The 22618-nt window shown below is 45.1% G+C and overlaps 1 protein-coding gene across 1 annotated transcript in view; it reads right to left on the bottom strand.

Moving 5' to 3' along the window:
* The window catches only part of SPON1 (spondin 1), a gene marked incomplete at both ends in the record, with an annotated part of 254956 nt that extends 243092 nt beyond the window's left edge, over positions 1-11864 (bottom strand). The window contains one exon of the mRNA XM_084245295.1: positions 11627-11864. Coding sequence (XP_084101421.1) covers positions 11627-11864 — 238 coding nt within the window. The remainder of the gene's footprint in view (positions 1-11626) is intronic.
* Between the last annotated feature and the right edge of the window lie 10754 nt (positions 11865-22618).

The following is a 22618-nucleotide window of genomic DNA, read 5'->3' as shown; positions in this document are numbered from 1 at the left end:
TTGGTTCCACAACTTTGCTATGTGAGTGGTGCTGCTATAAACATAGGAGTAGATATACCTTTTTGCATTCAGCTTTTCATTTTCTTTGGGTAAATAGTAGAAGTTGTAATCCTGGATCATAATATATTTCTATTTTTTTTTGATACTCATTTTATCTTGTCCAGTGCCATCACCCTCCCTACTCTGCCTCTGGGACTCAGATCTCACAATCCAGCCAACCTCAATGAGACGGTCCTAAATCAGATCCTAGCTCCACTACATGGCCACCCCCTGCCATTCACCTGTTGTGTGTTACTGAGATGCCCCAATCTTTATGCCCCACATATCAGCCACATCAAATTTGAACTTCTGCCTTAGCTTGTAATATGGGGTTGGGTATAAAGAGTGTTGGAACATTACATAAGCTATGAAGTCTCCTTCCCACTTTGCACAATTTCCAGAGCTATAGGGAGCTGCAACTCATAAAGTTCACTTAAAAATTGGCACAACAGTGTCTCCCTGGTGGTGCAAGGGGTTAAGACACAACCTATGAAGCTGTCCACAGCCACTGCAGCATGATTTCAATCCCCAGCCAGAGAGCTACCCACATGGTACAGCAGACCTCTCCTGTCTCACCCGCTGCTCTCCTTAACAGTGTATTTCAGTTATTCCTCCTGTTCTGTTCCCCACTCTGTCTCTGGTGAATCCTGTCACCGCCCCCCCCCCACTTCTGGCCTATACCCCAGTTCTTGTATGCATAAATAAATAAATCTTTAAAAAAAAAAAGAAAGATATTGGCACAACAGCCCACCCACTTAGGTGAAGACAGCAGATGTAATGATGGGTTTACAGATAGGAAAGCAGGGCTGGAAGTCCAAGGGTGAGCAAGTATGTAAGCTGAGGTTGGATTATGCTGTTCCCCTGGGCAATCTTCAGCCAATGTTCCCAGCATTCTCAGGCAGAGATGAAATATCTCCCATTACAAATGAAAAATCATGCTCATTTAAAGCTAGATTCACATTCCCCTTGTGGAACCTTAGGCAAGTTGCTTAAGCTCTCCTTGTTTCCAATTACCTGTAAAATGGCAGTAATACTATGTACCTCATATTGTTATTGTGACAACTCATGAATTATTTGTAATAGCAAGAATATGTAAATATTTTCTAAATCAATAAAATATATTAAAAAATAAATCAGTGTCACCTATAAATTAGGGATCATCATTATCATCTCATGGATTTGTCATAAAGAGTAAAGGAAATAAAGCACATTGCAACAGCTAAATAGAAATTCATTCTTTCCTGCATGTGCTACCTCATTGTGGGGTAGCTGGGAGCCAGATGAATGGGCTGCAGACTGAACAATACGTGGATAGGAAGAAGAATGGATGGGAAGGATGCTCCTGGGGAACTGGAGATTTGTCAGCCCAAAGGATTATCTGGGAACTTGAATGAAGGCAGGAAACTCTAAGGGACAAGTAGTATCTAGTGTGTTGTCTCTTCCTCTACTTTGACCATGTGATCTTAGGCACTGGTGATAACAGCACCCCCTCTTCCTCCTCCAACATAACGTCACAAAAGTGACCATAGCCTAAATGTAGTCTATCTCCACATCCCTGTTCTCTGGGCATGTGGCCCACGCTGGAAAACTCAGAGTCCTTTCCTGGGATTTTTAGATTGATGTTCGAGGGAAAATGGCTTTTCTTTTAATTAAAGACTAACCAGGAGACTATTCATTGAAGGTTGTTGGCAGCTATCCTCTGTCATTTGGACTAAGTTTATCTGTAGTAAGAAAAATGAGGACAATATACAGAAACACAGCCAATAGATAAAGGACGGAAGGAATGAGACAGAGAAAGTGGAAGGAGAGATAAAAAAAGACAGGAAAGGCACAAGAGAGGTCAAAGGAGGGAAGAGAGAGACACACAGTCCATTTCAGTGCCTAGATCCATTTATACCTGAAACCAGACCCACCCCTGGACATTCCAAATATGAAACCCAATAATTTCCTTTTTTGCTTTAATTTGATTTTGCTCCTGTCACTTTCAGTGGAAAGAATCCTGGCAAATTTTGGAATAAAGAGAAAAAAATTCTGCCTAGATGATAAGATTCACTAGCAGCTAAAAGAAATATTGTTCATGTAAACAAAGGTGTCTGACCATGAGGTTGGCAGTTGGTGTTTATATCATTGAGATGACTACAAATCAGTTGACATCAAAATGATTTAACCAGATGTCAGCTTTTGGGAAAGACTCTGAGGAAGGTCAGAGTGCTCTGTCCTGAGCCCTGGTCTCCTCAACATTCTTAGCAACTTTTTTTTGAAAAAAGACTTATAAGACCTGCTTTTCAAAACTGTGGATAACTCAAAATTAGATTGTGTGGCTAAGTCACCCCATGACAGAATCCAGAGTCATAAATGGTTCACAGATACAGAGATGGAGCCACACATGCTGGCTTAAGTCTAACAGGAAATCATGTCAAATCATATGTTCAGGGACCAGTTACACCAATAGAGGGTAAGGAGGTCAGCAGATCTTCCCAGCAAATCAATGGAATGTTTTACTGGTTATGAGCTCAGTATGATCCCAGAATACAACACAGTCGCCAAAAGAGCAAACACAGACCAGGCAAGTTTAATACAAGCACAGTGTCCAGAACAAGAGAGATAATCATTGCACCATGTTCTGTCCTGAGCAGAACACATCTGGCCTACAGCGCATGGGGGAGTAAGAGACAGTGCCCTATGAAGAACGGTTGGAGAAATGAGGCATTTTGGTCAAAAGAGAGGTCAGAACAGCTATTTATTCACAAACACGTCAAGGGCTGACATCGGGACAAGGGGAGACCTTATTCACGGGACTCTAACCGACAGAACCTGAACGGGTGAGTGGAGGCAACTTGAGAGACAGACTTTGGAAGGAGAGAAGTACAACTAGGTCAGCCCCAGCTCAGACTCCGTCAGTGTGTCTGTGTTGTTATCAAAAGCACACTCATATTCTCTCCCACCACGCCTCTGCTAAGACAAGGGAGCACTGCTATCACCAGGCTTTAAGGGCCTTCCACTAGCCAATACCCTGTGTCCCACTGAAGCAGACAGGACGGTGATGTGACCAGGTTTTCTGTAAAGCAGGTGGGGTAGTAGGGGCCTGGGAGAAGGGGTGATGGGGAAGCAAGCTCAGAGTAAAGTGACTCCTTTGTGTCTCACCATCTTGCTTTAAAAGAAAGAACACAGGGCCTCCCCTGGTGGCGCAGAGGTTTGAGCGCAGCACTGTGAAGCTGTCTGCAGCCTCTGCATCGCAGGTTCGTTTCCCGGCCGGCCAGGGAGATTTCCATATGACGCAGCAGACCTCTCCTGTTGTGCCCACTGCTCCCCTCAGCAGTGCTTTCAGTCTGTCTGCCTGTTCTGCTCCCCACTCTGTCTCTGGTGAATCCTCTCACCCTCCCGTGCCTCTGGCCTTTACCCCAGCTATTGTATAAATAAAAAATAAATCTTAAAAAAAAAAATACTTAAAAAAAAAAAAAAGAAAGAACACAGATTCCTGGAATCCAAGCCTTTACCAGGGGTGGGGCCCAGGGAGGTTTTCTTTCCTTTCAAACTTTCCAAGAGATTATGATGCATAGTTACATTTGGAAACCACAGAAATGACTACACAAAGGGCGGATTCCAGGGAAAGTCACTTTAATAATTGGTATCTAAGTCTGAGGGATCCACAGCCCCTCTGTCCTACTTCTCCACATGATCAGGCTCAATGTCTGAACCTGGCAGTCCCTTTCCTTTGCTCTTTTGCCTCCAATTGTTCTTCTCTCCCTCTCTGAACCATTGATGTCTGAGTTTTCCACCATGCGTAGACTGCTGCTCTCCTCCCTCCCAACAGTCTTCACTCTGGACCCAGGCCATCTGTCTGCCCTCAACCTCCAGCCAATGCCCCCAGGGCACTGGGCATCCTTTCTCTCTGCTGCCCCCACCAGGAGCGCCTTGCCATCTGTCCCCATCCCTTGGTCTCAATGCTCTTTGGCAGAGAAGGCAACAGTTTCCCTTCCTTCCATCCAGCTCTCTTAGAGGAAGATCTTATACTTGGGTTCTTGGAGTTTAAATGATGCAATAATTTTTTTCAACAAATAACAATTTAGTGCCTGGTATAACCACACCCTGTTCTGCATGCTGGAAATCAAATAGCAAAATAAGAAAGAACAAAATTCTTGCATTCATCAAGCTTATATTTGAGATAATTTCAGAGAGTGGTTAAAAGCTATGAAAAAAATTAAATCAGGCAAAAGTAATGAGAAACATAAATTGGTTGTCAGAGAAGTTTCCTTAAAGAGATGACATTTTGAGATGAAAGACATCTCAAAGGATTCACCACATCATGAAAGCATGCGGTGACTGGCATTCTAGACATGGAGAAGAGCATGTATAAAGGCCCTGGGGCAGGAATGAGCTTGGTGTGTTGGGAAAACTCAAAAGGTGAATTTTTCTGCTAGCAGGAAAAAGAGAAAGCGATTCCTGTAACACCCAGAATCACTATTATTTTTATGGCCCACTTCTGAGTCTACCCTGTTCTTACACTCCACTCCCCACCCCACGTGGCAGCTGGTGTCCTTCCTTGTCCTTCCCTGCTCTCATGCAGTCAATGAGATGTGTTTACAAATACCTGAACCACAACTACAGGCAGGATTCAAGTTATTTCTCATGGGTCTCCTGGGCCTCAAGCAAATAGGTAGATATGAGTAGGCTCCTATTTAACTTTCCTTGGCCTTTTCATGGCAATTTTGAATAATCTATGACAATTAGAAACCTTGTCCAGGTAGAGCTCACAAAGGACTTGCGCTGGTGTCACCTAACTCTTTATTCCTTCCATCTCAGTCTCAACCCCAGCCTAGCCAAGACACTCTGTGAAAATGGGAAACTTTGGCTAGAAAGAGCTGCCAGCCACAGAGAAAGCTTTTATGTGATGTAGCGAGCTCCCCACTCCACAGGTGTTCCACAAGAGGTACACAGGATACAATCAAACACCCCTTCACACTGTGGAGGGAAAAGAGAATGGAAATATTACTTTAGATAATTTGGGCCGCTTGCACTTACATGCTCAAGTGAGCGTGAGAAGAGACTCTCAGCTCCCTCACTCCACCATGCAGTGAGCATTTCACACTTGTCAGTGTTTAAGGACAAAGGAATCAATTGTTTTATTGGTACTCAGGTGAGGAGACGTTTGTCTCCTCCAATGGTAGAGGGAGAGAAAAGAGTTGGATTTACTGAGAAAAGCCAGGTGTTTTTTTTTTTTTGTTTTTGTTTTTTTAATTCCTCATTAACAAAACTATCTGGAGGGGAACATAATTAAGAATAGTTTGTATCTAGAATCCAGCTTATAGTTTATGCATGATTTTAAAAGACTTTAAAGGACTTTTTTTAAAAAAAGTTTTATTTTTTTTTTTTAAAGATTTATTTATTTATACAAGAACTAGAGTACAGGTCAGAGGAGTGGGAGGGTGAGAGAATTCATCAAAGACAGAGCAGGGAGCAGAACAGGTAGATGGACCAAAGACACTGCTAAGGGGAGCAGCGACAAGAGAGGTCTGCCACGCCGTGTGGGTCCCTCCCTGGCTGGCTGGGAATCGAACCTGCGCTGCAGAGGCTGTGGACAGCTTCACATGCAGCACTCAACCCGCTGCGCCACCAGGGGAGGCCCAGGACTTTTTTAGATTTATGTGATTTTTGCTTTTCATAGCGCCTCTTGAACCTAACCTTCAAGTTAGATGGGAGTGTCTACACTGTATGCAAATTATTTCTTTCATTTTCATTCTGAATGTACACTCAAGTGAGTTTTTTTTCCTTTTCTTTTAGTTTCATTTCTTTTCCTTCTTCTCTTTCTCCTTTCCTTTCCTCTAACTTTCTTGTTTTATCCATTTTTTCCTTCACTCCTTTTTTTTCTTGTAGCTTCCCCCCTTATTGAGGGAGAGGGTGACACAAAACAGAACACCCTGATATACTGGCCCCATTTCTTCTTCTCAATGTGAAACTTACCAAGCATAACGCACAAACGTACACACACACACACACACACACACACACACCCCACTTCTTCCTCTACTGACTATTTAGCAGGAACATCATTTTTACGTACTGTTGAGAAGATCCACTTAGGTGACCTATCACTGAGACAGAAAACATAAAATGCTGAGTTCTTCCACGAGTATATATCATGTATCAAAACCTGTGTCAAAGACAGCTAAATGTCCTTCCCGCCGCCCCACACATTCATCCTTTTGAAACTTCGCTTCTCCACATTTTAGCTGGACATGTGACTGGCCCACTAAATGCTCTATTTCCCAGCCCCCTTGCCATCAGGTGTGGCTACATCCCACCAGTGGAAAGTATGTAGAAGTGCTGGATGCAATTTGTGGCTCATCTAAATAGAAGAAGGCTGGTCGTCCTCTACTTCCTTTCTCCGCCTGCGTGCTGACTAGAACTCAGCTATATTGGTAGTGAACTAGCTATGACCATGCTGGTGACACCAACACTCCAGAACAGTACTGTCCAATAGAGATAAGCTCATATGTTAAAAAATTCATTCTACTTGTTAACAAGTTCCCAGTAGGAATTAAAGTAAAACAAATAAAATTTAATCTAAATATATAAAATATCTTTAATCTAATATATATAATAATCACTTCATCACATAGTTGACTTTAGAAACTACTAATGAGAAGTTTACTCTTTTTTCATACTAATTATCCAACAATCAGTGTGCAGATACACTGACACTGCAATTTAGATGAACTACATTTCAGGTACTATGGCTCATGGCTGTCTACGAGACAGCAGAGTGTGAGAAGATGGCAGAGCAACAATACAGAAGGAACCTGGGCTCCTGGTTGAACTCAGGGAGCAAAACTGCCCATACTCTTGAACTTCCCATTTACCAGCTGCTTAAAATACTGTATTGAGGGATCTTTTCGTAGCTTCAGCCTAAGTCTGTATCCTGACTGATATAACATAGTAAAAACCATAGAAATTGGTATTGACCTACATACGACATGCAGTATAACAAGCAAATGGAGATTGTAATAGCAAAAATCTCTTCATCTATCAGTCCAAGTTTGTGAACAAATCAACACTTACTGCCTATTCTATTACTGGTTGAGTTGATCTGCTATTACGGAACAATAACTTAACTATGCATGGGGAGTACTCAAGTTTCAGATCTTGAAAAATTGCTACTTGGGTACTTTCATTTTTTTGTATCCTTTGATGTTTTGCATTTTATGTAACATAAAACAATAATCTCTGCAACCATTAAGCAGTTAATATGTATGCACCTCTTATTTTTTATTATCAATTTGAACTAAATACTTAAGGGGGCAAAGTTAAAAAATATTTTTAATTATGTAAATTATAATTAATAAAAAAGAAGAGTATGGGACAAGAAAAGAGAGGTGGTAGGGGTAACTTGCAATTAATTACATCGTCAGCAGGATTTAATTAAAGAAAAAAACACTAGGTCATAAATAGTTTATTTAAAAGACCTCATCCAGTTTAAATTTCTCAGATCCTTCATATGTACTTTCAAACATATAACTTTATAGGCATGGTCATATAACATCCCCCTGTAAAAACAAAACAGCAGTGAAATTAGCTTTCATTTCCCTGGCCAATTTCTTTCGGCTTCCCCACAAACAAAAGGAATTGGCCACAGATTGACAAGGTTCTTCATATTTCTAAGTGAATCCTTTCGTTTATAGGGAAATGCAATACTGAAATCCAGAAAAAGAAAAAAAAAAGTAAACAAGGACCTGTCACTTTATATTTTATGGACCAGAATACATCAGTTATTATCTTGATTTGTTGATTCTATTTTCCTTCACTGGAAGACTCACTATCCAGAAGTCTGAGGTAGTTCAGTGAAGTCATACTATTTCCAGTTTATTTTATGGAGTCATTATCGAAGCCTGATTAAGAGCACAGATTTAGGAGTCAAGCATCTGGACTCCACTGATTATTAGCTGTGTGACCATGATGAAGTTACTAAACCTCTCTGAGACTTAGTCTCTGTAAAATAAGAATAATAATAAGCTGCATCAAAGTAAGGAGTGGGGAGGAGTATTTAACACAATGTCTCATCCAGTGCCTTATTGTTAAGTACTTTTCTACTTCCAAAATAATCATCTTATAACATATGTATTTTTTTTCAGCACCTATTGTGTGACAGTTTTGTTTGACATAGATTTTTCCTAATTCTCACTGGGTATGGGGTTGGGAGAAACATTCTCAATTTGCAGATGGAGAAACTGTGCCTCCAAGAGATGAAGTGGCAGTAACTGAAACCAACCTAGCCAACATCACAGCCTGTGTTTTTTCCTCCACACTGAGATGGGACACATACTCCTGTAGGTAGGATGTACCCCAGAACAAAGAAAGAGAAGGCAAAGTAGCTTGGAGGTCTCCAAACCTCACAGTTTAGAATAAACCCACCAGTGATGCTTAAAGTTGGACCAGCTTTTGAAATCTCTACTGGACATTCTTTTCCCATCAAGTTCCTTGAAATTTCTCTTTAAAGAGCATCTAGGAAAAGCCACTCTCATTAGGCAGGATTTGGCTTTATTTTCCTACTAAAGAGACCTTTGGTCAGACAAAAGAGCCTCTTTTATTTTCAATCAATTCTTGAACATTTCAGCTGTTTTTCTTCTATTTGGCTTGAAATTGTGATCTGGGAATGGCCGGTCCAGCAAATTGTCCTCCTATAAGGGAAGCCCCTTGAGGATCCTCAACTTGTTATTTTTAATCACTGTAATCTCCTTTTCAAAGGAGGCCATGGTCAGAAACAGGGCAGTCTTTCAGAGCTTTCTAAAGCACAATTATTGCAGAAAGAGGGAGTTTGGGGGGAAAAGGGAGGGAGAGCAGAAAGAAATGGTGGAGAAGGGAGGAAGTCGATATATAATACTAACAACTTGGAAAAGGCTGAATAATAATCTCAATTGGATCCTGGCTGTGGAGAAGAAACCCATGTTTAAGCATTTTTAAAAATAAATAAAATAGTGACCCTTTTTTTCCAGCCTAGAACATTTAAAGGATATACAGGGCAGGTGGGGGAGGGGGGCACGGACAGAAAAACACTATATGGAGATGAACTGGGTTACTAAGGACAAAGAACTGAGGCAGGAAAACAATCTGTTGGTTCCAAGGATTGTAAAGGGTCCTAATGGGAGGGAGGTGTCAAAATAGAACGCCAAAGGAATGTTAACTTTCATAGCCTTGATTCAACACACTAAGCAGAATGCATTAGATTTATTTCTAATACAATTATTCTAAGAAAGTACAAGCCAACAGAAAAAGTCACAAAGTAGGCCATCATCCGTTTTCTTCCTGAGTGGCAGAATCAGGTTTGCTAATAGCAGAGTATTTACTCAGAGGACCTCAGCATGGTGCCTGCAAGATCTTTTTCTGAAGATCTACAGCCTGAGTGGCAGGGCACAGTCCAGAAGGGTAAGCTTAGGTTGGAATAACCTGTAGGGTGAAGTCTTGTGTGGCTCCCAGCCCCTGCCCCAGGCCCAGCTCCCTCACTGGCCGGCCAGTCTCCTAGTGCTGGGGCTGCCACTACCAGTGCTTAGGATTAGTGGGGGAAGGAGATACCCTGTAGGGGGTTCAGACTAGTCTAAATCACCTAAAAAATCCTTTCTCTCTTTCTCTCTCTCTCTCTCTCTCCCCCCCCAGCCCCCCCCCAAGTCGAACCAAATACATCTGCCCACTGTAATGTCATAAAGTGCTCCACATCTCACGGAAACAAGCATGTGTTGTCCATGCACATTCCTCTCTGTAAACTCCTTTGGTCTCTACAGCGTGATTGGATAAACAGCTATTTTCATAACTGGTGACACACATTCAGAGAAGTTAAGGTCACACAACCACTAAGTCCGTTTGACTCCAGAGTCACATTTTCCCCTGCCACGGAGCTGGGGTAGTTTCTCCAGGGAACCCAGGTCCTCCTAAAGACGACAGTGGGGTTCCTCCAGCTTCCCTCCCGTCCACCCGGAGGACTGGCGTTCTATGCCCCCCCCACATCCCCCCCCCTCGCCCAGCTCCACGCTGTGGCTGCCAGTCAGGCTCCGCCAGCCCCAGAGGTAGCCGCGGACACGCCCGCTCCCCTCGGGGCTGGGCAGGGTGCGCTCAGCCAAGGTCTTTCTGCTTGGAGAGCCGAGCGCCCCCACGACGCGCGCCGCGGGTGGGTCAGAGCAGCTCCTCCACCCGCGCCAAGGTGCTCGGCAACCAACTCTGGGCAGCTCCGGGTGAGAGAGTCCAGGACCCGAACCCAGGAACGCGCGAAAAAGGTCCGGAGAAGGGTGGCTCCGGTTCTGGCCACCGGCTTGGCCAGACTGGCTGGCTGACACCACCCCAAACTTTCTGCAGTGTGGCCCCCAGCGCTTCCTCCCGCGCCCATCTAGGAACCCCCAAGTCTGGGGCGCGAGGGCTGAGGCTGGGAGCGCATTAGCCCCGCCAGTTGCCCCCCAAACCCGCGCTTCCCGGCTCAGCACCAGAGCTGGCTTATGAAGGGGCGGGGGCTGCGGGACACCGGCGGGTTACGCCCCGCCGGTGCCACCCCGGGTGAGTCCAGGCGTCCCTCTGTGCCCCGTGGCCTGTCTCCCAACTGGGTAAAGGTAGCAGCTGCGCGTAACAATGATGTCGAGAGATCACTGGGCTAGGGAGGGCGGCGGGGGGCCGTGGGGATGGAGTCTGTGGCCTGAGGTGCCTGTCCTGCCCAGGCGGCGCGGTCCTGCTTGGACACCACCCCCTGCGCTCCAGAAAGCCCGCTCTGGGCCGAGGGGCGAAGCGCGCCAGCACCGGGACGCGGAGCCTCCGGGCTTGGGGAGCCGCGGTCCCCCGGCCTCCAGGGCGCAGGCCTCGGGATTCGGGCTTTGCTTCCGTCTCCACCGGTTCCCCTTCCCTCGCGGAGCTACCCCGCGCGCTTAGGAGGCCTTTCCACCCGCACCCAGTCCTAGAAATCCAGGTCTTCTCGCCCGGGACCCGCAGAGAATAATCTGGAGTTCTTTGCACGGTCCTTTATAAAAAGCTGCAGGCTCCTCTCCTCCTTGCGCGCCCCGGGATGCATTCAGGGCAAAGCCTTAGTCCCTTCTTTAGAAGGGATCTGTCCCTGGAAATTGGGGTGAACGTCCCGCCGTGGCCAGTCTGAGAGAAGCTGACATCTCCTCCTTCGGGAATGGGAACGGGGAAAGTCGGTGTCACCGCTTTGCCTGTGACCCGACTGGGAAAAGCCAGGGTCCCCTGCACTCCAGGGACGCATCTGGAGGAAGGCGGGTCTCCACGGCTCTCGTGGAGCGGGTCGGGAGAGAAACCCGGTTCCCTCGCAGCCAGGCTGGTGTGTCGCGTCTCTGCGCCGCAGCCCCCGCCCGGGAACCGCGCGTAGGACGTGGGGGTGCCTGGCTGGGCAGTGGCCGCCGCGACGGCCCGGACACTAGCTCGTGACCCGCGCAGAGCTCGCGGCCAGAAGGGCTGAGGACAGGCAGGGCACATGGGGCCGTTACCCGGCTGCGCCAGCGCCGTGCGCCCGGCGACCGTGCGCCCTCCTCCGGCACAGCACGACCGGCGCCCCCGGGAGCCGAGTCCTGCGCCCCCAACGCCTCGCGGGGCCACTCACCGCGGTAGCTGGTTCCCGGCTTGTAGAAGTCGGGGTCGCCCTCCACGCGGAGGCTGAACTCGGTGTAGCCCTCGCGCCGCGTGCCCTGTGCGCGCAGGATGCGGCTGCAGTAGCCCTCCGACTTGGGCACTTTGTCCAGGGTCTCGTCGGAGAAGGCCAGCACGGCAGCCAGGGGCAACGCCAGGGCCAGCAGCGCTGGACTCCGGCTGAGCCTCAGGGACGCCGGGGGCAGCCTCATCCTCGCGGGCCCCCCAACTTTGTGCCGCAGCCGCGGGCTCTCGCTACTCAACTCCTGCCCGAAGGGGACCCCGCAAAAGCGAGACCTGACGGAGCTCGGGTGGGAGCTTGGAGCTGGTTCTGGCGACTGCGCGAGCGTGCCCGCCTCGGCTAGGAGGCTGCCGAGCTGCGCTGCGCTGAGCAGAGCTGAGCAGAGCTGAGCAGAGCTGAGCAGAGCTGAGCAGAGCTGAGCTAGCGGAGCCGCGCGGTGAAGGGAGGGCGGCGGTGGAGGAGAAGAGGGGAGGGCTGGTTTTGCCCAGATCCCCCAGCGCAGCGCTGTTTTGTTTCCGAGTTGGCGATTAGCCGCGCGGTGGTGTTTATTTTGCGACTCTGGATTCCCAGGGTCTGGCAAGGAAATCATAAGGTACAGGGAGGAGGCGGAGAGGCTGCTACCCCAACTCCTGGCTACACCCTGGACCCTGTGGAGGAGGGTGCTCCAAGGAGGGAACAGACAAAATTAACTTTCGTTGCGCACCTGCTCTGGGCTTACCAACATGCTGGGCAGTTTGCCTCCAGCAAGGGCTCACCGTGTCCACTGGCTCTCACCGCACACAACAAACAGCATTACTTTCATTCATTCATGTTGCAGATGAGCAAACTGAGGCTTGCAGCCCAAACTGTGAAGGTGGAGTCAGATGCCATGACCAGTGACTCTGTGCTCATCCCCTGACCATGTTGGAACAGGTGACACTGGAGGATGGGGAGGCAGCAGCATGACCCCAGCCATTGGGCCCAGTAGCACCATGTTTAGTGCCTCTGATACTTTTGGAATGTCCTGGAAATGTTGCTATAAAAACAAATAAAAACGATTTAGGCCGAAACAATTTACTGTATGATATCAAGATATTTGTATCTATAGAGTGGTAAAATGTAGTGTTTACTATTGTTTTATGGAGGAAGGAGTCCACAAAGACAAAAGTGCCTTCGGCCCATCAGAGCCCTCAAATAATGCTGGAGGTTTGAAAGTTTCAATGAAAAGCCTTTGATATGGGATTTGCTTTTGTTTTGTGACTTACATTTTAGATCAGTTTCTCAATCCCCAGGGCAGATAATAGGAGCGGTGCTGAGCCCATGCACTCACTGGGTGGAGCCTCAGGCACCAACCCAAAGCTAATAGAAGGCCCAGGTGCAAGAATCTCACCTCGTGTTCCTCTAGGAAAGACCCAAATCAAACCTTAGTCTTGCACTTATGGGTTGTGAGACTTGGGCAAGGTATTTAACCTCTCCAAGTGCTACTTTCCTGCTCTGGAGAAGGGGTTTTATATGAAATCACCCACATAAAACACCGTGGTCTGATCTCCAGTGTCACCACCCCCCCCCCGACCCCCACCCCAGCCTCCAGGAACAACGGATGGATCCAGACTCGGTCCGGGTACCAAGTAATGAAGACCATGCCCACCTTGGGGACATCTTAAGCTCCCTGTCCCTCCCTTTCCTCCACTCTAAGTGCACAAGCATCCCTTGCCAGGTGCTGCCAGAATCTTTGTTTACCTCCCTTTTTCTTTCCCCTGTGCTGTCGACAAACCTCAAGAGCCTACATTTTAAAAGCCATCTCCTTTCCTTTCTGGATCAGCTTTTTCTCTTTGACATGACTAACTGGTGGCCCAGAAGATTCACCTTTGTGTGTAGGTCTCCATCTTTTTAATGGCCCACCATTAACTCCTTGGTCTGTGCTAATACTCCCACTGCCACTATTAACTGGGTACCTTCCTGCAGAGGTTACCCGAGAATGTCCCTCTTCTAAAGTCAGTTATACTCTTTTCTCAGCCTTGACCCTTTTTGACCCTCAGCAGCACCTGATCCAGCTGACCAGCCCTCCATTGTCGACGTGACAGTCAGACTCATGTCTGCATCCTGAGAATTATCTTCAGTATCACTGGCTGGCTCAGAGCTCATGCTAACCACCATGGTGCACAGCCCCTTTCATCCAGCAAGCTTTCCTTGAGTATAGTTTGGGGATAGGTCTGTTCTGAGCAGTGGGTGCCAGAGGGAACAAAAATCCATTCAGTCCTTCATGCCAAAGTCTTTCCGCCGGCTCAGGTCTGGGAGACAAGTCAGCTGTATTACTGCCTTTGTGGATCTTACAATCCCATGGGAAAGGCAAATATTAAATACTTAGTTAAAATGAGCCACACTCAATGTTAGATTTTAAATAAATTTTGCTTGCAACAGGAAAGATAAATAAATACATAGTTACATGAATCTTCAAATTATAAGTGTGATATGTGATATAAACTAAGATAAGTGGTTCATGAGAGTATACCCAATTTTATCAGAGGACAGGGAACTAAAGATGTGAATAAAATGTAGTTTCTGTCTTCACAGAGTTTATTATATGCACAATAGTTCAAATATATGCTCTTGAATGTCTTTTCACTTAAATCAACATACTCAAACCTAATGTGGAGGTGGGTGGACAAAGACCAGGCAGGGATATAATAATTAATTTTTGTTTAACATTGGCAAGGAAACCATATGAAATAAAAGACTCCATTTTCCCTTCCCTCTGCTACTTTCCAGGATAGGGACCTATAAAATTACCTGTCTAGATGCCATGGGGAAAAGAATCTGGATTCAAAACAGGTGTCACCCTCACCAAAACAGTGTTCTTCCCGTTGTCAGTGTGGACCCCATCCTCTGGGTTATGACAGCCAACTGTAAGCAGCACATCAAGCACCAATCCCACTGCCCGAGCTAGATTCCCTAATCCGGATCTCCTATCGCTTCAGATTTCTCCTCTCTCTCCACACATCCAATCCATCACCAAGTCGTTAGTTTCACTCCCTAACTACCTCTTGAATTTGTCCACTTCTCACCATCTCATTTGCCACCACACCAGTCTGAGTTGTCATCATAGCTCAGCTTTCTTATTAGACTGTCCTCCAATCTGTCTATTTCCCTGAAGCCTGAGTGTTCCTTTTTAAAATGCAGATTTAAATGTCAATCCAGAGGTTAAAATCCTTTTTCTGTGGTTTGTCAAGGCTCTCAGAACAAAGACAGACTCTTTTACATGGTCTCCTGTGAAGGCAGGGACTGTCTCTGGGGCCACCCCCAACCCTGTTGTGCACATCCTAAGGCTGGGCTCACTGTAGGATTCCATGAGTATTTGTTCTATGAATAAAAAGTCTTTAATGGCCTCCCAGTGCTGTCTGACTCACTCCAAGATCTTCAAATGACCTGCAGGTCTGAGTACCTTGTGGTGTCCCCCACTTTCAGTATTGATTCAGCACCTCTACTTATAGCTTCCGGTCACCTACAATGCCTTCCCTCCTCCTGCCTGTTTAAATTCTCTCCTTCATGAAGCGAGATCCCATAGTCTCCTCTGGACTTTGGTAGAACTTAAGGGAAAAAGTTTCTTACTTTGACGATTGTGTTCTGGTGGATCGTCATGAAGACTTTCATGTGTCTGTGCCTCATCGCCTAGCAATGAATCCAGTTTACTTCTGTTTAATTTCCTGTTCAGATGTTTTATTCTGTTGTAAAATACACTGGACTTCAAGAAATCTCTCTCCAGTTTTGTAGCCTAAGACAGAGCTGATGTTAGTTGCTAGGGTGTTGCTAGGGAAAGTCATTTAGCCTGGGCAGATAATTAACTTTATCAGCGTGTGGGTAGGTCAGAGAAGAGAAGAGCTGGGGGCTCCACTTCTCCAAGAAAAAAAAAATTCTTTGATTGGTAAGAGGTGAGAACAGCTCTTTTTTTTCCCTTTAAGAGAGAAGGGAGAAATGAATTTCTAGATTAGTGTTTTTCTGAGTATAGCCATTGAAACACAAGCATCAGATGTTTGGCTCAAATGCAGATTCCAAAATCCCACCCCAGACCTATTGAATCTGCACTCTGAAAAAGTTCAAAGTAAAATTCAAGGAATCACTATCCCAGATCTTGTAATTCAGACTTGAAAATGCAAATGGTCCAGTCTTGGTGCACAAGGAGTCTCATTTTCCCATATTTTGACTGTTTGAAGCTGGACTGGGAAGTCACAGGACCTGTCTAAGCTGCTTATATACAAAATTGGGAATAGTAATTCCATCCTGGCTACCTCCTAGAGTTTTGAGAAATGGGTAACTGAGATAATAATTTGTAAACTTCAAAGTGATTTGTCAAAAAAAAAAAGTATCACCACTCATTAATTTAGATCAAGAAGCTGGAAATATGATGTCTGTTTTTCTAGCTCTTAGAATTACACTCAGAAGTGTTATGGGAAGGGCTTTCTAGACAAAGGAAGTAGGCAATAAAGGAAACTGAATTGCACTGGGCCATCTATTTGTAATCTGTCATGAGAAAAAGCCTGGAAACTGTCTACTAGTAAGCCAGAAGGTTTTAAGATTAAGTTATGGAAATCGAGTAGGAAAAGTAAAAAAAAAAAATTCTTTTAATTCTAAAAGCAAAAGACATTAATTAACTGAAGAGCTATTTATTCAGCACCTGCTGTGTTTCAGGCATTGACCAAATCGTGTATAATTACAGTGCCTTTGGAGTTCTGAAGCTGATTGAGGCCACACCATCCAAGGTCTGAGCTTCTCCATTTACCTGATTTCTGCAGTCTTTTAGTCTTCACCCAGTTTGACTCTCCCCTCAGTTCTCAGGAGCATTTCTCCACCTATTTCCCACTGCCACATCCAGATAAACATTTCAGATTATTCTTCAAAAGTCCTTTTGACTTTAAAAATCACAGCATCCAATATACTCCTCCTTCCTCCGTCCATCACCATATCTCCCAGGTCACTCCCCTGCAGTCACAGAGGATTTCGCATCTGGTGCACAGGCTTCCTGCCCATCCTAACTAATGCTATAGTCCTGGGGGGAATAGACAGTCAAAGCGGATAGTCAGTCTTCATTGTAAGCTCCTCTGCTCCAAGCTTGACTTTCATTCATTTCAATAGTGCTCCCCAACAGAAACACCTGCCTACAACTTTAAGAATCTCCACTGTCATTCTACCTTCTGTTTTCCCAGTTCCTTATCCCCTTGCATTGACCTCTGTGTCACCAGGACCCACAATTACTTAATCACTTCTGATTTTCCCAGCCTAATGTGCCAATTCCTTCCCCACTCAATCTGGATACCATGCTTAACCATTTTAACCACACTCTCACCAATGCTCTTCATTAGGTCACCTATTTTATTTCTGTACCTCCTTAACTAATGCCAAACCCTAGATAAACTAAATGAAACAATGGGTCTATCTTTGTCTTATGAGTTCTGCTGCATAGCACCTGATAAACAAAACAATGGGTCTATCTCTGTGTTACAGAGTTCTGCTGCATAGCATCTGATAAAGTCACTGATTGTCTTACTACAAACTCAGGAATTCTGCTCTTAACTATCATTCTTAAATTTATTCCTAATCAGTGTCCTTCCCCATTCTTCATAGTGCCTACTTTCTTCTAGTCCTCACTATCTTTTCGAGTCTGCTATATTACCCTTACCACTCTTACTCTTTGGGAGATAACCTTGTCCCTTCTAAATGGAGGACATTAGGCATGAACTTCCTCAAATCACTGTCTCTATCATCAAATTGGGCACTGGCTAAACCCAAATTCACTTCTTGCCTCAAAGAGAAAAGAATTTGATGCCTCAAAGGAAAATGGGTTAGATTCCTCCATTTTTCCCAAGTTAATTTCCTACTTATGTTCTTGTCCTTATTTCCTCCTTCCTTCTGTTGGACACTGATTTAGATTTTATCCTCTCTTGTAATTCTGTTCCCCTTCCTGTCTGTGCCCTAAGCCTGCAGATTCAGGTAAGTTTCTTTCCTCTTGAAAGAGGCTGAGGAGTGGGAAAGATAGCTCTAGGGACCAGTGAACCTTTCTTCTCTCCCTCTCCAGCTGTACTCTTACTATGCTGTACTGTTGAAAGAGTTGTCCCCACCTTGCTATTTCTGTTCCTTCATTTTCCATTCATTTTTCTATGCAGGCAGCTTGGGATCAGCTCATAGCTCTTTATTGAAATTGCTCCAACAAACATGACCTAGAGCCTACCAATTGTCATAGTCATTATCTGAATTAAAACAGGCAAAAGTTCTCAGTAAGGGTCCTGTCATTGCATAGTCAAATGGAAACTCACCCCTTGAAGAAGTTAAATGGAAGTCCACAGCCAGAGGGCTTCTAAAGAGTAGACCTCAGTCTGGGAAACCCAGTCTCACTGTTTGGGTTTATGAAATAGAGGGAGCACCATATCTGAATGCAACACAGCAAGACATGTACAGCTTCCAAGAAAACCCTTGCAATTCCGGCCTTGCACAGAACCCAGATAGAGTACATATCTCACCCTGTGGCCTTCTTGCCATTCATCCAGCAACCTGGACCAAGAAGTTTTTTTAAAAGTTCTGGGACTTCTTTGCTTGGACCACATGACCATGGCACACTACTGCCACCTGGTGACAACAAACGGAATAGGCAGCATCTTAAGTAAGGCACCCTCCAAGGCACTCATGATGAGGTGATCTTCCTTGGGCCTGTTTTAGACTAAGTTGTTTGCTCTCTGAGATTACAGTTATAGAGTTTGCCACTGTGTTTAGAATAATGTGTCTACATGAACTAGGTATTTAATGAATTTTTTGTGAAATTTAAGTCTTTTGTTCAACAGAATGGTAATACAATAGCAGACATAATTCTTGACTTTAAGAAGCTGTGAAGACAGACAAGGCAGCTATTTGTGAAATGAATAATATTAGTATTAGATTAAATATTGATGAGAGCACAGGGAAGGAAATGATTCTATTCTAATTCTATTTGAGGTGAGGGCCCAGGAAAAGCCATTTGAAAAGGCACTCAACACCTTCTTGAAAGACAGATAAGAACCTGCCGATTAGGGCCTCCCTGGTGGCTCACAGGGGTAAGACTCACCTATGAAGCTATCCACATCCACTGCAGCATGAGTTCGATTCCCCCCCCCCCTCCCTGGAGCTACCCACATGGTGCATTAGACCTCTCCTGTCTCGCCCGCTGCTCCCCTCGGCAGTGTATTTCAGTCTGCCTGTTCTGCTCCCCACTCTGTCTCTGGTGAATCCTCTCACCGCCTGTACCTCTGGCCTGTACCCCCGTTCTTGTATGCATAAGTAAATAAATCTTAAAAACAAACAAAAAAAAAAGAACTTGGCAATTAGACAAGGGAACAGGTATTCCAGGCAGAGGGAACAGCTGCTTCAAAAGCAGAGAGGTATTAAGAGGCAGGATGTGTCCTTGGGATGATGCTACTGCATGAAGATGGATTGTCAGTGTCTGGGACCAGGATATAAGCTAAGAGGCTTTAACAACCATTCAGGAGGACCACAGGCCAAGACTAGAAGTTAAGGGATAAAACGGAGGGGTTTTTACAAGGTGGGTGAAAAGGTCATAGTGTATGGTGATTTGCAGGAGGGTGAAAGAGAGTTAGGGATGAATCTGAAGGTTCTCCATTGAACTGCACTGGGGAGGATGCCAGAGACTGGGTAAATACCTGAGATAATGAATTCAAGAAGAGAAGTCATGGGTATGGGGGACGGGTGTGAGAGGACACATGTACAGTAGCGCTACAGGGTCTTTGTGCAGTGAACTGCCAAAGACTACAGGTCTCCAGGCCTGAAAATAGGTGGGATCTAGAAACTGAGGCCTGGGAGTCCACAAGGCTTGTACCTCAACATATCCTTTAAGACATGCTCAAAATCCTGTGTTGTTTCCTCTAAGTTTTGTGCTCTGACTTCTAAACCATAGACCAATGTGATAAATGTGCTCTTGCTAGCCTGCTAATGTCTCGCCAGGTGACATATGTGGCTCTTCACAAGGGTGTCCTCAAGTGCGCCAAAGAGAATGGATGCAAGAGTCTGTAACCAGCAGCTACCTGTGGTCTTGGGTTGCTTCCAGGGCTTGGTGACTGATAGGGCCTCTGCTCATACATAAGACAAAAACTGGAGGAAGGCACTGAGAGGAGAAAATTGAGGAGAAGATGAACACCTCCTTTCAGCCTGATGACATGAGCAAGTGACAGAAAGGAGGAAAGGAGATGCAGTAAAAAGAACTAGAGATGAGGAGACAGAAAGGGTGCTTAGTGCAAAGAGCAGCAAAGGGCAGAGGACTAGGTGCTCCTCCCCCACATGGTAAGGAAGTGTCCATGTGCTGCAAATAAAAAAGCCTTCTTTGCCTTCCAATTATCTGTGGCCCAAGTTTTGCACCTCTCGCAATCTGGAAAACATAATTGCTGAAGTGTCAGGTTTACGGATCGGATTGTGGCTTTAAATAAGCTGATTCCAACTGTTACTTCAAATACACAGCACAAAGAACTAGGGCCTGAATAAAAGTTCCCAGAACATAAATCAACTCCAAACTCATTTCTCTTAGAAAATTGGAACCAAGTCTGTTGGTCTGAGTGTTCAGAGGAAGTAAGAATAAAATGCGTTTAATTCATCTATCAGATAGTGGTGACAATGACAAGGCTGAACCCTTTACGGAGTCCCTGAAGGACAGAGGGCATGCCTCCAGTCTACAAAGGGCTGCCTGTAGTCACTGCTGACAGGCACATGATGCCTCCCATAAGCCAGGCAGTGCTGGTCTACATGTTCTACAGATACGGGCTGATCAAATGCTCACAGCAGTTTGGATACTTGAATTACCCCCATTTTTCAGATGAGTAAACTGGAGCATTTGGAAGTTGGGTGACTTTTTTGTACAAGGTCACAATCTATTTAAGAGCCCCTGCAAATGTGTGAGAGACATTTCATTGCCAATTAAGGATAAAGACAAATGGCTTCCTGGCTCCTTGCAGAGCCCCTGAAGGGAGAAATTCCTGCAGGCTGAGAGTAAAGGGAGCAGCAGGTCTTGATGGTGGGGGAGCAGCACCGACTTGGAGCAGGGACCGTGGTAGAACTGGTCCAGAGCCAAAGGTTTATGGCAGGGAATCATGAAGACAGCTGTTGTGACAGGAGCAGAGTTGTGATGAGCTTGTAGAACTGGAGTTTCTCTTGAGAAGTTTTAAATGTGAGAGGAGCATTAGTTTTCAGCCCAGTGCATTTTAATACAGTAGCACGGGAGCCAGAATTCAAAGTGCATTCATTCATTAGGCTCCATTAACTCATTAAACTTACATTTCACTTTTGTCTCTGTTCCTTCATGTTCCTTAACAGGTCCTGGCATCTCAGATGCTGACCTTTAGAAAGATTCTTATACAGAGCGTCAGTCCCTTTCTTTATCCTTGAAAGCAAAACTCAAATGGCATCTCTGTGAGGCCTTCACTGACACATGGGGTAGAGCTGTCATCCCCATGTACCACTGGGTTCCCTATGCATCACCCCTACAGCAACGATCAAATGGAATAACCACCTATGTGCATATCTCGTTATCTCTTACAAGATTCCAGGGTTTTTCAGTGGTGGAATTCTTTAGTCTGAATCCCTACTGCCTTTGCACATAGTAGATGCTCAGTAAGTGCTGAATGAATGCAGGAATGAATGAATGAATGAATGAATGAAGAAAGGAATGGATGACCACCTTTATATGAGAATCTAAAGGATTATCTGATTCAAACTCTTATGAACTATATAAAACCAAGGAAGCCCCCTAGCTCTTAGTTATTATTACAGTAGCTGTTATGTATTGCCTTCATCGCACTCGCAACAACCTGTAATTATATGATTTGCTTGTTTACTCTCTTAGGATAGTGTAAACTCCATGAGTGCAGACACCATGTCTTTCGTGCTCAGGATTGCATGTATAGCTCCTTGCTCAGTACATAGCATGTAGTAAATATTCTATAGATATTTGTTGAATAAAAGAGTAACTATCACATCTCCAGCCAACCATCTACATTCTTTTGGGATCTCTCAAGTAAAAGGAAATTCACAATCTCACATTCCTTTAGAAGACTCTTATTGTTAGGCTTTTTTTTTTTTTTTTTTTGCTATTGAAATAAATATTATGTCACTAGAATCTTTGCAGAACAACCCTATCTCTCTGCCAAGTAGCGGATTGTGGTGATGCCTAAATATGTCCATGAATTCTTTGATACTCTTTCAAGTGATAAAATTTATTCCCATCTCATTCAGTGTGGACTGGGCATAGTGTCTAGTTTCTAATGACTGGAATAATACAGAAGCTATGGTATAGGGCTTCAGAGACCATGTCATGAAATGCACTGTGAGTTCTCCTTCACTATCTTAGATACCTGCTATGTGCAACTGTATAAGATATCCATATTACAGAAACTGCCCTGTGAGTGAGTTGTCTTGGAAGTGTATCCTCCCTCCAGCCTCACTCAAGCCTTCAGATGAGTACAGACTCCACTGACATTCTGCTTGTAACCTCATGAGAGACTTCAAGCTAGAGTTACGCTTCTGAATGGCTGATTAAACCACTTCTGAATGGCTGATATATAGGAATTCCCAATCTATAGGACAATAAATGTTGTTTTCAGACAGTAAATTTTGGTGTAATTTGTTACACAAAAATAGATATCTAACATGCAACCCATGCTAAGAATTACAATGTTGTACTCTTTCCTTCTGTTTTCCAGGTTAGCCATTGTTTCTTGATCCCTCATCTTCCTGTTCTCACGCCAAAGGGCGTGTGGCAGCTTGTCACCCACCCCGGAAAAGGCTGGCACCCAGAAATGAAAACAGAATTGAAGATATGGCTGTGTTGTCCAAAGGGAGAGGATTTTCTCCATTTCATTAGGAAAAATTTCAAATATAGAGAAGAGTTGAAAGAATTTTGCAATGACCACATTCATGTATCCACTCCCTAGGCCCTAC

This window comes from Talpa europaea (assembly GCF_964194135.1).
Source record: "Talpa europaea genome assembly, chromosome: 1".
Lineage (NCBI taxonomy): Eukaryota > Metazoa > Chordata > Mammalia > Eulipotyphla > Talpidae > Talpa > Talpa europaea.
This window is presented reverse-complemented; position numbering and strand designations above follow the sequence as displayed.